The sequence below is a fragment of the Belonocnema kinseyi genome, chromosome 4, assembly GCF_010883055.1.
Source record: "Belonocnema kinseyi isolate 2016_QV_RU_SX_M_011 chromosome 4, B_treatae_v1, whole genome shotgun sequence".
In the NCBI taxonomy this organism is placed as follows: domain Eukaryota; kingdom Metazoa; phylum Arthropoda; class Insecta; order Hymenoptera; family Cynipidae; genus Belonocnema; species Belonocnema kinseyi.
Window position 1 is genome coordinate 33,503,004 of NC_046660.1, and position 16,059 is coordinate 33,519,062.

The 16,059-nt window shown below is 29.2% G+C and overlaps 1 protein-coding gene across 1 annotated transcript in view; it reads right to left on the reverse strand.

Moving 5' to 3' along the window:
* Positions 1-51: 51 nt before the first annotated feature.
* The window catches only part of LOC117170585 (apoptotic protease-activating factor 1-like), a 19,209-nt gene continuing 3,201 nt past the window's right edge, over positions 52-16,059 (reverse strand). Inside the window, exons 4-12 of the mRNA XM_033357439.1 lie at positions 13,549-13,686; positions 13,103-13,453; positions 12,784-13,019; positions 12,558-12,675; positions 6,299-7,954; positions 6,142-6,212; positions 3,825-4,182; positions 3,331-3,741; positions 52-3,220 (exon numbers count right to left, since the gene is read on the reverse strand). Coding sequence (XP_033213330.1) covers positions 2,624-3,220; positions 3,331-3,741; positions 3,825-4,182; positions 6,142-6,212; positions 6,299-7,954; positions 12,558-12,675; positions 12,784-13,019; positions 13,103-13,453; positions 13,549-13,686 — 3,936 coding nt within the window. The 3' untranslated portion in view covers positions 52-2,623. The remainder of the gene's footprint in view (positions 3,221-3,330; positions 3,742-3,824; positions 4,183-6,141; positions 6,213-6,298; positions 7,955-12,557; positions 12,676-12,783; positions 13,020-13,102; positions 13,454-13,548; positions 13,687-16,059) is intronic.

Here is a 16,059-nt window from a genome sequence, read left to right on the forward strand (position 1 = left end):
CTTTTATACGTTAAATTAATAGTAAAACGACGTAAATAAATGATAAAATGTCTCACAACTTAGTACTAAGCAATAACTATAAAAATCCAAGCTATTTTTTGGAAGATGAAGATTAACATGGAATGCAGAGGATAAATCATTCATGTCTTATAAAAAAAGAAAAAGAGATAGGAAATCACATTTAGCTACGTATACAAAATTATAATCGAAATTTGTGATGTTTGTTTTTATATATGACTTGACTAAAATGAATTTCGATTAATTGAGATTTTAACTAATTTAAATATCTAAAATTACTAAGTAGATAAAATCATCAAATTTTTTTTATGAAAGGACTTCAATCACATATCCTCTGTATCCTTTACATAGATAAAACATAATATAAACTATATAAGTATACATAAATTCAGAGCAATAAATATATACTTATTATTTATATTTAAAAAAATAATCATGCACAATATGTGCCTTCTATACTTTCCCGAATATTCTGGGCCACACTAGCAACTTCTAATTGAACCAAAATATTTAAAATCGATAAAATTTTACTCTGACTACCTTACAATTAGACTGACAAGCATTGAGAGATCAATTTTCAACATTCTTGTGAAAAACTCTATTGCTCTTTAAATTGCACCATTTACAATAATTGGTATTTCCAAAGACTATGTTTCCATCTCGGTTTCCACGATTCTCAAGCATTATTTATAAATTAGATTTTTGTAGAACAACAATTTAAAATGGTTTTTAAAATTTGATTTATAAATTTAGTATTTTGGAACAAGTAGAAACAGAGTCAGATATCACATTTGGGTACAAATACAGTATGTACCTAGCACAAAATCTACTACATATTTCTATACACAAATAATTATGGCGTATAATATATATTTAATATACAGTATATAAAAAGAATAAAATTTTCTTTTTTACGTCTGGAAAAAATTTATAATTTAAAAATTTAGGTAAGAGAACCTAATAAATACGACATCTTCCAGACTAATAGTTAGTCTGGAAGATGTCGTATTCACTAGATTCTCTTATCTAAATTTATAAATTATGTAATATAATGAAAGAATGCACTGACCCTTAAAAAAATGCACCATTGAACTTCAAGTTCATAAGTTATTTTTAAAACCTTCCCTTTGTCTGAGAACCCTGTTTATTCTGTTTAACTTTACCCAAAAAACTATGGTTACAGTAAAAAGTACAATCACTGGTAAAAAAGTTTGTTTCCATTTGATGTTTTTAAAAAAGACTGGAAAGTTTATGGCTCTTAATTATAATGGCAAGAAATCTCAGACTCGGGAAGGACAACAGATTTCGAATGGAAAAATTTACAAGTCGAAGAAAGCTTAATAATCGCTCGAATTTTTTCGATGATATTATCACAGTAGAAATGAAAGAATCGCTTGAATTTGTGATACTGCTGAATAAAATTCTAAGAATTGAAAATTAGTGTTTAATTAAAACGTATTTGAAATTTACTAATTAGAATCTTCGACTTCCATTTTCAAATTAATTTTACTCCAAAATAAGATAACAATTTTATATAGATAAAAATTATACATACTATTAAGTATGAAGATTTCCAGTTTCTTAATAACTATCTTGAATCTATTAATCTCAAATTTACTTGACTACATAAGGCACCTTCTTGATCGCAGTATTAGCAAATATACTTTTAAGTACAAAAAATGTACTTTTTTACCTCTTGAAAAGAAGCTTGGATATTTGGCTTTTCATGAAAGCTAAATAAACTGAGATTTCAAAATTCTTTATAATATGGAAAAAAATTTTAAATGTCGTATGACTATTATAGTCAACCTTATAATTAAAAACTAAACATTCTACGAATACAAAATCGCTTATATAAATTTCTACAATTTATAGCGATAAAACGAGATAGAATATTTGCTCCTTTTTAGTGCCGATAAAAAAAAGTTTTGAGTATAAAGTGTGTAAATTGTAAAACTTTAAAATTATAAAATCGTATAAAAACAGTCCCCTGTTGCTGGATTGAGATCTGACAAAACTTATAATACATGTGTATGTTTGTTTTGTTGCAAAATAAATAAATGCAAAAAAAAAAAAAGAAATACGGTTCCGTTCTAGTTTCTGAAATGCTAAAAAATCTATTTCTGTTAAATGCTTGTGACAGTGTTGATATCAGTAATAATGATAATTGTAAAAAATTGAGCAAGTATTCGTTTAACATCCATTTAAATGCAAATCAGAATTACGTAAAAAAATTACGTAAAACAATTAACTTAATGTAGGATACAAATTAAGAGAACCTAATCTCTTCTCCACATAAAAAAAAAACAACAGATTTGTTCGTATATTCCTGGCATATTTCAAGGTGATTTAGTCTTGATAGAATCAAGCCCAAAAAAATTTATTCTAAAGAGAGACAGACTGCAACTTTATTTTTTTAGTTTTTAGCTACTTTTTTGAAAACTAGTTTAAAGTCCGTCTCTTATCCGCTCGGCTCGACTTACATCAAGACTTCTGAGTTGTCTCTTTTACAAACAATCACTGGATTATTTTATCACAATAGATTATTTTTTGCTGCTCAGTCTCAGCTTAAAATTAGCTACTGAGCAGATGAGCATACGACATACTACAAAATATCCAATAGCCCAAAAGGGTCAAAAGTACTGACATATCCCTTATTATCAACTGTTAGAAACTTTTTAAAATCCTTCGAAACGCAAACTTTTGCGTTGTTTGATGGCAAGGGAACCAAAACCAACAAGCCTGATTGATCCTTAATTCTTTTAGTTTGCCAAAAATATTCAACTAAATCAGCTTTTTCGACTGTGGTTCCGTTGCCATTTGTTGATTGACCATTTGCAATACCGTTGGTATCATGAGTACCATTAGTGCCATTAGTACCATTTGCACCATTAGCCACAATATTACCATTAGTACCATTTGTTGCTATACTTAACTTGCTTTCGATGCTTTGGCTATTCTTAAATCGAAAACTCGATCGAGGACTGGGAACATCCTGCATGCTTATGCTTCGACCCATTCGACTTTTTCTTTTGTTAACTTTATCGATAACAGGTGATACGTTCCACCATATCATATCATCGGTATTTACCGATAATAAAATTGGAAACTTGAATTCAGCTGGAGCCCAATGAAATTCCGTAACCGGATTGCAGTGGAAGGAAATCTTTCGAACTTCAATTTTCTCTGCTACGTCTAGAATCTGAAATTCGAAAGAATATTTCAAGCTCGTACGGGAAAATCTTCTTTTTTCTTGAACCATACGACGTAATCTATGATATCTTAATGTGGAAAATAAATTCAAAGACTTACAGAGATGTCGCCATTGTCAAAGCCAATCGCCAAGTATTTTTCGTCTTCGGAAAACTCGAAACATGACACCCTATCGCCAAAACAACAGGTCTCGTGGTAAACATTGATCGATACTTGGGCTGGTACCACTTGTATATCTTTCGTTAGATTGTAAAGCACCATGTCTTTTCGGTCTTCATTCAGCAATGCTAAGTAGGATTGCCCGGGACTCAAATTGCTGCTGACTGCTGTTGAATTTGCTGAACAGTAATTTTGTATGTAGATTAGTTGCCAGTCAAAACCGCAGACATCCCAGTACTTGATAACAAAATTTCTTGCAACTGTCAAAACTCGATTCTTCTCCATTTCGTGGATTGAGATAACATCTCCAGTGTCTTGGACTACATAACACACTCTAGAATGTTGCCATACCTGATACAATTAAATGATATGAGACCCTAAGATAGTAAGATCAGACTTTAATATTTATGATATGCTATTTTAGGTAAACATACCCTCAAATTGTTTTTGTTATTTTCTTGAAAGATGATTGCAACACCAGTCTCGAAGTTGTTGATGATCTTGATAAAGTTAGAAGTTTGCTTGAGTGTCATGATGCAGATGGAGGTTTCCATTTTGATACTGAAAAGGAAAATTTCTTGTTTTTGTTCCTTGACAACATCGTATATTAATGTAGTACCATCCGGAGTCAGGAGCATGGTGTTTACTGATCCATCAATTAAACCTGTTTCAGCCATACTTTTCCAAGATGCCTGACTTCCTTTGATTACAGAAATATTGTTTCTTGATGTTTGTCTAACGACCACGTCTTCTTCTCCCAATGGTTTCATCAAAGCGTTGAACAACGGTTTGCTAAATTCGGAAATATAGATCATGTTGGTAAAAATTCACTCATAGATTTTTAAATTCTCGTTGTGTACAGTCACTTAGTGTGCGAAAGAGTATAAGTGCTCGGAGAAATTCTCACGAGCATGAGAATATCCTCGACCTTTATGTGCTTTGAGAATTTAAAGAGCATTTACAAGTATTTTGAATTAGGATTTAAACCATCCTATTTTCTATCTATATTAATAATAATTAGATTATTTAAATTTCGTGGGAAAATCTATCGCTTCAACTTGGGGTTGCTGCAATATCCTAATTTATAAATTCTTCTAGGTATAAAATCAATCATACATCTAGAAGATTAATAATATTATAGTAAAAAAGTGGGCTTTCTAAATGCATTTAAAACTCTTTTAGTTGAGTTTTCAAATCACAACGATAGATTTTGAACCTAAGAAATAAGTTTTTTAACTAAAGCTATGAATATTCAACCGAAAATACGAATTTTTAACCAAATACAGTGAAACTCTCCTATAGCGCCGATTTTGGGACTAACGGTAGGTGTGAACTAACTCATTATAGCCTGCTCCGCTTTTGATTAATTTGTTTACCAAAAAAGACTTATTTTCCACAAAGTGCATGAATTTTCATCTAAAAAAAATCAATTTTCCACGGAAATTCAACCAAAAATCGAAGAATTCAATTTTTAGTTAAAACAATTTTCAACCAAAAAAAATAATCCTCAAAAATTCAAAACTAGAATAGTTAAATTTGTAGATGGAAAAGTAAATTTTGATAAAAAAATGAGTTTCCATTAATATTAATTAATTTTCAATTAAAAATAAAGATTTTCAAGCCAAAATGGAATAGTTACATCTTCAGTTAAAAAATTTAACTTTCAACTAAAAAGAAATGAACTTTCAGCCAAGGAAATTAATTTTTAATCACAGTGATGAATTTTCAACCCAAAAGATGAATCTTCTGTTTGAAAAAATTAATTTCTAACTAAACATTTTGTTTATCAAAGAAATGAATTCTTTAAAAAAATATATAATATTAACATTTTCTAAAAAACAGAACATTTTTAAACAAAAAAGTTTACATTTCTATAAAAAAAGTTCAGTAAATTTTTAACTAAAATGATCAATCTTCAACTAAAAAAATTAGATTTTAACCAAATACATGGATTTTCGACTAAAAAGATAAGTTTTCTACCAAGAATAAAATACTTCAATTTTCAACCAAAAAAGAAACGAATTTTAAAAAAATAGTTAAATTTTTCACCACATAAATTAATTTTTTACCAAAAACATAAGGTTTTAACTAATGAGAGTACTCTTTTACCAAAACAGACATATTTTCAACAAATAGTTGAATTTTTACCTAAAACAGATAAATTTTAAACTAAAAACAGAATAATTAAATTTTCAGAAAAAAAACTTAATTTTCAATAAAATCAAAGTAAAAGTAGAATTCTCAACCAAGAAGATTAAATTTCTAGCAAAAAAAGATAATTTTTCGACAATAAATGGAAACGTTACATTTTCAGTTAAAAAAATTAATTCTAAATAAGAAAAAACTAATTTTAATGCAGAAAAAATCAATTTTCAATCAATCAGATGAGTTTTCTGGCAAAATAGACGAATTTGCAATCAAATATTTGAATTTTTAACAAAAAATAGTTCAATTCATCTAAAAGAGATGATTTTTCAACCAAAGAAATGCGAATTTAAACCATAATAATAAAAGTAACTTCTAATTTAGTTTTTTGAAAATTCCCAAACTCTATCAGGTTTTCCCTAACATTCCTTAACTTTCTGGAATTAACTGACCTATAGCATCTCTGTAATTTAAAAAAAGGATATGTTTATTTCACTCTAGAATGTTTTTGTATAAATATATGTATTCATTATGATATAGATTCGTTTTAATAATAAATGCTTTAAATTCTCTGTTCGAGCTTTAATTTTCGTTTATAATTCTTACCTTAAGGGTTTCGGCACTTCGATTTCCTTCAGTTCCCACTTATGAATCAGTCTATTCTCGTTTCCGCAGAACTAAGAGAAAATTTTAAATGTAAATTAGAAATGACCCAAATGTAAAAGACAGAAAAAGTCTTTGAATTTAAAAATTAACTACTCACCAAATGATATCCTTCGTCCTCTATCCAGTACGTATCTAAGCAAAAGATCTTTCCTTTGTAAACAGCTACAGGTTCAAAACTGCTGTGGATCTCCCATACATTAATGAACCCATCAGATTTTGCAGTAATCAAATATTGCCCGTCATAAGTCACAGTTGCACTAACAAAAACCGTATTTGGATCATCAATCTCAGCCTTTTCCTGTTTCATGTAACTGTGAAGCTGATGATCATGTGTCGGTGATTGAAGCCACTTGATGTGCACTGCCTTGTTTTTGGTAACCAAAATCAATGAATTATTCTCTCGAGGCAATCCTTTAAAGAATACGATCTTCATATCCTGATTTCTTTGTCGAATTTGCGGATTATAAGAGGACTTGTATTCAAAAACGTTCTTAAAAAATTTATATGTTATTAGAACGCAATTGTTCTCATCCATAACGTGCAAAAGCACATTTTGAAGTGCATCTAATGTGAAGGTGAGTTTCTTTAAACAACAGTTATTGCTCATTGAAATCGTTTGAAATTCCTCTCCGCTTCTTTTCCAAATTTTGATAATGCCCTTTGACGTACAACCTGCAATGTATTTATCCTTGGGAGAAAACGCAACGTCTGAAAGGACATCATCCTGAATCAAAAAAGTGTGCAAACTATCATCCTGGGTAAACTTGCTGCTGAAAATTCCAGTCCAGCAAGTTTGCTTTTCTCGCGGACTCTGAACCCTTTTTCCATCATCTGAACTTTCTTCATCATTAAGGGAAAAAAGCTTTGCTTTTCCTTCATCGCTGAGCGCGAGGAAATAGTTTTCATGATTCGCTAAAAGCAGCTTCGTGATTTTCTTCTTCTGAAATCCGTAGATGTAATTCGTCTTTCTCATTTTAAAGTTTTTTTCGACAATCTCACCATTTTTAGTTGCTATCAGAAGTGCATTAGAATCGTCTGTGAAGCAAATTGTAGAGACGTCTTCGATGAAAGTGTCAATAGTCGACTCGGTAGAAATATTTTCAGTTGATTGAACACTACCATTTCCTAAATGCTTCGAACGAGACAAATAAAGATTAGAAGATCGTTTGCTTGCTAATTCTCGAGCTTGCTCCATCACAAATCCTTCTTCGGCGTGATACAAAGCCACTTGAACTACATCAAGGCATTTTCGAATGCCATGTTTCGTCAAAATACTCATGTGATCTTTCAGGAATTTTTCCAGATCGTCCAATTTAATCTGTAGTTCCTCAGAATAATTCCTAGTGATAAACTTCTCGTATTTTTCTAAATCAATCAGCAAATCACTCAATCCTGCGTTTACAATTTTCGCCTGGACGAATTCCAGATTTAAATAGACTTTATCAAAAAGCTCGTACAATTGTGCTTGCTCCAGATGATGACCAATATAGGAATAACTGTAATTATCATCAGGCAGTTTTGAAAAATCATCTTTGCAAGCATCCCGATATTTTTGGATAAAGGATCGATGTCTTTCTTTCAACATTTGTGGATTTAGTTTCATTCGTAGATGACTGAGTAGAAGATCGTGAACTCCGTAGACGTAACTTTTTAATTCGTCATTCCATTGTCTCGCTGCAAGTGATTTGTGGCAGAGAACTAGCATTTTTTCGTCGACGTCAAAAGGCTCGACTCCCCATAAAATCTCAAGAGTCTGTTGACAAAAATTAATCAGTATCGGTAACAAAAGTAGACAAATAAAATATGTGAAAACACGTGTGTGCTTCTAAGGTAGTCCAAATATTTTTCGTTTCCAAAAAAATATATATTTTTTTTTTAATTAAGTTTCAGTCACTTGAGAAATCTTCAAGAAATAATTTCCACCCAATAACTTTTAATATAGATCTCTCCAATCCCTTTGGATTTTGCCGGGAATATTCAACAAAAAATACAAAATAGTAATTCTATAACAAATTCATGTTAAAGGCGACTTTTCTCAAGACATTTTAAAGCAAAAATGATTATTATTCGGTGAAATAGAATGTTTAAAGTATTTTTTCAATTTTTAGACATTAATGACACACGTAATGAATTTAAGATGTAATAATTTATAGTTCAAGAAATTTTACAATTGTTGAAATAACTCCTATTTTTGTAAATCACATTTACCCCAGAAAATCATGAAATTAGTATTTTCTGTAATCAATGACACACTTAATGAATTTCAAGAGTTTTAGAGTATTATCAATTCCAGAAAATAATAACTTTTCATGATTCAAATGGAAAATAGAGTTTTTTTTTAAACAATCAATAATTGTTTAAGAATTGAAAAATTACGTAAAAATACTTGAATAGTCGTGGTCTATCCATTGCTAATAGTGTATGTCAAACAAATTTTTTTAAACATCATCTTTAGCATCAGGACCTAAATGACCCGGAAATCAGGAAAAACGGAAAACCCGGGAATTTTATTTAACCGGTAAAAACCTGAAAACTTTATTTAGAGTCGGGAAATCTACTTTATATTTTAATTATTCAATCGAAAATCAGTAACAAGTAATTCTGTTGGCTTCACGCATCGTATAACCATTAAAGTTTTTCGATAATGACTTAAGTTCTTTAAGTATTAATTATATAAGAGTAAATTTTTTTCTTTTAAATAAGTTGAAAGCTTTTTTAGAAAGTCGCTACAAAAAAGTTGGAAAAATTCAGACATATCATCATTATAAAAATAGTAATAAAAATAAAATAAAACAGTTTTCTTTCAACTTTGAATATATTGAAACATGCAAAAAATAGCTTTCACAATAATAATAGTGATAAGTTAATGCGTGTTAACGTGGCCCCTCACTTTCCAAATTTAGAATTTTTTTTAGTGTTCTGACATCTTTTTGAATAGTTCTGTGTAGATTTAGCATTTTTCTAAAGTCCCTGATACTTATTGAAAATAGTTCCAAAATATTTTTTTCAAAAAATAGGACCGGCCTCCTACTGTTAAAAAAATCAACTTTTTCTTGAATATTCCTGTAGTTCCAAAAGAGTTCTAGAGTTCTACAACAAAATAATTACGAACTTAAAAACCTAAAAGTTACAGAATTTTGCAATTCCCAGAATTTCAGAGAAATTTTTCGAATGAGGCCAGGAGTTCTGATCAGACTTCTTGAATTTCCAAGATGTATGAGTCTGAAGTTCCCAACGTTTACAAAAAACGAAAAAAAAACAAAAAATAAAATATTTGAAAAGTCAAAATGTTTTCATTGTTTATGACATTATTATGTGCCAAAAGTCCCATCTTAAAGTTTCAGCCCTCTAGCGTATGTGGAACCTACCCCAAATCAACCCCTAACTATAATAAAATTCGTTAAAATTACACAATTTCAAAAGGTCAAAATGTTTTTAATGATTATCGCTGCATTTAGTGCCGAAAGTGCAACTAAAAAATTTCATCCCTCTAGTGCATGTGGAACACACCCCAAATCAACCCCTGCACACTATAAAATTCTTTAAAAATACAGAATTTTAAAAAGTCAAAATGTTTTTAATGATTATCGCTGTATTTAGTGCCGAAAGTGCAACTAAAAAGTTTCATCCCTCTAGTGCATGTGGAACACACCCCAAATCAACTCCTGCACACTATAAAATTCGTTAAAAATACGCAATTTCGAAAAGTCAAAATGTTTTTAATGATTATCGCTGCATTTAGTGCTGAAAGTCCCGCCAAAAAGTTTCATCCCTCTAGTGCATGTGGAACACACCCCAAATCAACCCCTGCACCCTATAAAATTCGTTAAAAATACACAATGTCGAAAAGTAAAAATGTTTTTAATGATTATCGCTTCATTTTGAGCCAAAAGTGCCACAAAAAATTTTCAACCCTCTTGTGCATGTGGAACACACCCCAAATCAACCCTGCACATTATAAAATTCGTTAAAAATACACAATTTCGAAAAGTCAAAATGTTTTTAATGATTATCGCTGCATTTAGAGCCAAAAGAACCAAAAAGAAGTTTCATCCCTCTAGTGCATGTGGAACACACCCCAAATCAACCCCTGCACACTATAAGATTCGTAAAAAATACACAATTTCGAAAAGTTAAATTGTTTTTAATGTGTTTTTAATAGTGTGCAGAGGTTGATTTTAGGTGTGTTCCAACTGCACTAGGGACGTGAAACTTTTTTGTGGTACTTTTGACTCTAAATGCAGCGACAATCATTAAAAACATTTTGACTTTTCGAAATTGTGTATGTTTTACGAATCTTATAGTGTGCAGGGGTTGATTTGGGGTGTGGTCCACATGCACTAGAGGGATGAAACTTTTTTGTGGTACTTTTGGCTCTAAATGCAGCGATAATCATTAAAAACATTTTGACTTTTTGAAATTGTGTATTTTTAACGAATTTTATTATATTTAGGGGTTGATTTGGGGTCGGCTCCACATACGCTAGAGGGCTGAAACTTTAAGGGACTTTTGGCACATAATACTGTCATAAACAATGAAAACATTTTGACTTTTCAAATATTTTATTTTTCGTTTTTTTCGTTTTTTGTAGACGTTGGGAACTTCAGACTCATCAAGATGTTGGGTATGTGTAGAGCGTTGTAGATTTTTGCAATTTGAGTTTATCGAAAAATCTTATTATACTGTTTTATAGAACTCTTCAAGGAGCTAACAGAATTCTGATCAGAACTCCTAGAAATATTTCGAAAAATGTCTAAAATTTTGGGATTCGAAATTATTTCTTTGTAGAACTCTTTTGGAACTACAGGAATAATTTAGAAAAAGTTGATTTTTTAACAGTGGGGGCTGGCTCTTTTTTTGCAAAAATGTTTTGGTTCTATTTTTTGGAAACTATTTTCAGTAAGTATCAGGAACTCTAGAACAATGCTAAATCTACACACAACTCTAAAAAAAGTTAATTTTTCAAAAAGTTTGGAGGAACGTGAATTTAGCTCCCAATTTTGAAAAAACCATTTTTAGAGTATTTATACGCCGGATCTATTTCTAAAAGTTATCTGGATTTGTAGAAATATTCAAAAGGATGTCAGAACGCTAACAAAAATTCGAAATTTTGAAAGTGAGGAGCCAAGTTCACATGAATGATAAGTTAATGCGATTAAAAAAAATTTACGTTTAAAATAAAATAAAGGACATTAAAAAATGTTCATTATATCAGAGTTTATTTACATTTGAAGAAAACATTGAAATTTGCACTACGTTAGGAATATCTTCTTAATAGTTGATAAAAATAATTTCATTATGGTCCATTTTATAGATAATTCCGATAGCTTTCTGTTAGTCTTTCTTTTAGCTTTCGTCACTTTTTTAAATAAATTAAAACAGCAAACCCGAGGATTACTTAATCTTATTAAATATTGGTTAATTCCTTTAAACCCTTAATTTATTGAATTCCTTTGAAATCTATTTTGGATTACAAAATTTTTGTTCTATTCACTTGAACAATTTTTTATTGATCTTGATTTCATATTAACTTCATCAAATTCTCTCGAATGGATTTTAAAAAATGTGTTGGTTTTTATTTACATCGGGCTGCCGTCTTTTAAACTCGATCGTGAACTATTAGGTATTTTGTGAAATTCTTTTAAATTCCATTAAATTCTGTCAAATCCACTCCAATTTTACTGAAATCAGTGGAATATTTAAAATTCCCTAAATTCCTTTTAATTATCTCGAATTTTAGTTAATTCATGATTTAAAAAAATTTTATTATGCATTCGTTAAGAGTCACTTGGAATTCTCATAAATTTGAGAGATTTCTTTTAAATTCAAATGAAAATTAGTCACTTTTAGTCATTTGTTCGGTTCAGATGGTATACTTTTTCACGTTTTCAAGTAAATTAGACTGTGGCAGCCCTGAAAATGTAGAAAATTTTTTTCTTCTCCATATACATTTTTTGTCTGTATATTGTTAAAATAGCCATTTTTATACTTTATTTTAGAACAAATTACAAAGACATCTTTAAATTGGTCGCGGATTTTCTGCATTTTTTCCTTAATTTTCTGGACAGAATACAAAGAGGTTGGAGAGAGTAACAATTAAAAGCTATTGGGTGGACATTATTCCTCGAATATTTCTTTTAAAATAACTAAAACTGAATTTATAAAAAGCTGATAACAGGTACTTTTCCCTATTTTTTAACTGAACTTTTTCTATTTAAAACCTCATGTTAATATAAAAAAACCGGGACGATCGTTCGTTAAAAAAATCATTAGAAATAGATTTAGACTACCCTAGCCCAGAGGTTCTAGATTAAAATCAGTTTTATAAAAAGAAATTGTTTTAGAATTAAAAATACCTTCGGCATGATGTTAACGTCTTCACTAAAGATAGATAATTCGTAATAAAGATCTTTCAGCTCAGATTGGAGCTTGTTGATGCACATATCGAAAATTGCTGTTCGTTTTTGAATTGCTCTGTTAGAAAAAGTAATTTATGTTCTAAAATATTCAATCAAATTTCATTTCTTTTTTTGTACCCCCCCCCCCCCCCCCCCCCCCCCCGTAATTTGAACGTTCCCTTACCTATTTTCTGGTTCTCTTTTACGCAGAGTTTTTAAATAATATTTCCATCTTGCACGATCATCGATCATCTGTTCCTTAAAGTCTTCAAATTGTGCAGAGAACATCGAAATAAGCAAAGGCATTCCTTTGCATTCATCGTGGATTTTTTTGGCCTCAGGTGGTAGCCTATCAACCGATACATCCAAAACTTTTGCAAAAAGGCCCAAGGATTCGGCTTCTGTAAATCCATCATGTACCTAAAAAAATATTATTAACTTGATTTAATATTCTGAAGAAATTAAACCAAGTCATGTTCCAATTAATGGATCACTTTAGTCACCTTAAATGTTATTGGATGTTTATGTTTTACAACGGAAAGGTCGTCAGTAATTACGAGAATCTTGCACCCGAAGTCAAAAGTATCAACGATTTTTTTATGACAAACATCGTCTAAAATTAATAGAGCATTTTCGTGTTGTCTCTGACAAAAATGCAGTTTTATTAATCGTATTAGGCATTCCTTTAACGGTTCAGATTTTAAGGGCGTAGGGAGAGTGTCAGACTTTTTTATTCGTTGATATAGTACGTTGAGCTGAATCAGAATATCCTCGTCAATCTTCCGTTCGTCTAACATTTCTCTTTTTTCTAACTTGTGTGCGTTGTAGCAAAACTTCATCCAGTAGATTTCATTCTGTAATTAAATATTATTTTTTGTTTGTTTAAACATTTCTTACGATTGAATTGCACGTTCAAATGATTTATAAATTTAATCAAAGTAATTCCAACCTGGAAAAAATCGGCAACTAGATTTGCATCCTTCAGGGTAATCACGGTTAAACATGATTTTCCGAATCCTTTTAAACCGTGGAGAGCAAGGTGTTTTCCTGGTTGTAGTTTTTGTAACTCTAGCTTGAACTGATTTACCTGAAAACCCGATTTCGTGAAACATTAATCAATAGATTCTCCTCTCGATTTTCTCTTTTTAGCTTTATATTTAATTTCTTCCTAAAATGTCAAAAAGTGCATTTACTGTGTAAATAATTGCAAATTTGAAATCATGCTGATGTGAGAATTATGAAAGCTGTGAATATCTGCTCATTTTTTATTTCAGTAAAATATTACTTACCAAGGGGAATTCCAGATGTGTGCAATTACAGAAATCGACTCGATATTAAAAAGTTACGTTAGAGAATTTCTATGTATTTTTTAAGTGCTATTTCAAAGTTTATAATCCAAACATAAAAAAAGAGATAATTTTTTTTTTATTTTAAGTACACACAGCTTATTTAAAATTGATTAAAAATGCCGATTTGGAATATTGTATTTGAATGAGTGGTCATATGATGACGTCTGTTATACGGGCCACAGATAATTTACTATATTTTTCAATATGGTTTTAATTATTCATTTTCTGATTTTATGAATAGAGATTTCCATGCACGCGATTTTTTCAAAAATTAATAAAAATAATAATAATCTTCCACTTCATAATTCACTTTGTCCACATTGAAGCTCCGTTACTGCTCGTTTACCGTCGAATTTTAGAATAATTCAACTTTAAAGGTTCACAATAATTTAAAAATATTTCATTTTCAACAGTGTAAATTACCGTATTTTTTTTTCTTTTGGCAGAAATCAAATTCTTTAATCTAAAAATCAATTCAATTACTTCGAATGTCACTTGATACTACATGATATGATACTTATTGAGAAGATATTTTTGATCTTCACAATTTGTGTGCTTACAATTTAAAATTATAGTTTTGAATGCACAATTTTAAAACAGTTTAATTTTTGAAGCCTTGAAACCACCTTTTTTTGCTTTCAAATTTAACATTCGAAAATATTTGTTTTGACATTTCTGAATTTTTGGAGGATTCCAGTTTCACAATATTGTGATTCAAATATTAAGAATGTAATATAAATTTGAAAATTTGTCCTATTGCAAGCCTTGATAGTCAGTTTTCAATGTATTAATTTTATATTAAAATTTTCTAAAGTGTTTTCAATTTTAAACGTACATTTTTAATTTGAAATTTTTGAGTTTAATATCTTCAGAATAAATTCAAAAGAATGAAAAATTAAGTCAATAATTTGACAAATTCGTGCCTCAAAAACAAGAAGACTTTAAAAATATGTATTAAAAATTGAATTATTTTGTATTTGAAAATGTTAAAAAATATTGAATAATTCAAACTTAACTAAAAAAAGAACTTCGAAGTGGAATTGACATGACCATTTTATTTTTAATTTTCCATATAATACACTAATATCTCAAAATTGACCTATTTTTAGTTGAAGATTAAAAAAAAAATAAGCATTTACAAATAAAATATATTTGATTGGAAAATTTCAATAATAATTAATAATTCTAAATTAAACGTTAAAAAATAAACGATTTTAAGTTAAAGTTATATCAGGGAATGAATAATTTCTTTAATTTTGAATGTTTACAGTTTTAGAGTTTTGAATTTTCATGTTGAATGATACATTTTTCCTTTTCTTGACTTTCAATTTTTCCCTTTCATAAGTTTTAAATTTACAATTGAAATGGAAAGAATTGAATTTTAAAAAGTTTAATTGACAATTTAAACATCTTAAGTTTATAACGGTTTCAATTTAATTTAATAATTGGAATTTCAAATGATTTAGTATAAAAAGTTTTATTCTCACGATTTTTGGTGGCAACCATTTTTTCACTTTTAAATGTAGTTCTGATTCGTTTCATTTTCAACTTTGCTTAGTAGAATTTTTATCATTTTAAACGGTGACTTTTTTTGTATCTTTTATAAACTTCTCTGATCAATTTTAATGTTAAATTTAAATTTCTGTGTATACAATAACAATTTAAAATTCTAGAATTTCAGAAGGATTCACTTTGAAACATTAAATTAAGTTTTAAATTTGAAAAGGTCAAATTTTAATCGCTTCGAATAAAAAATTATTTTAATTCAAAACTTTTAAATTGGTAATTATTCCATTTTTAACGCTTTTAATTAGGAATAATATAATTGCAATTACTTTGAGTTTGAAAAATGTAAGATCATTCAGTTTTGAAATTCCTCAATTTAAAGTAAAATTGATCAATATTCAACAATTTGAATTATAAATAATACTATTTGAACTCCTTTCTAATGAAACTTTCCTATTTAAAAAAATGTGTTCTAAAATTTGTCAATTATTAGAGCTTTTTATACAATTTTAAAATTTCAAACACATTCAAATAATTCAATTTTTAATTTTTGCATTTAGAAATGACAATTTCAATTCATTTTTGTTCTTTTCAAAATATTGTCC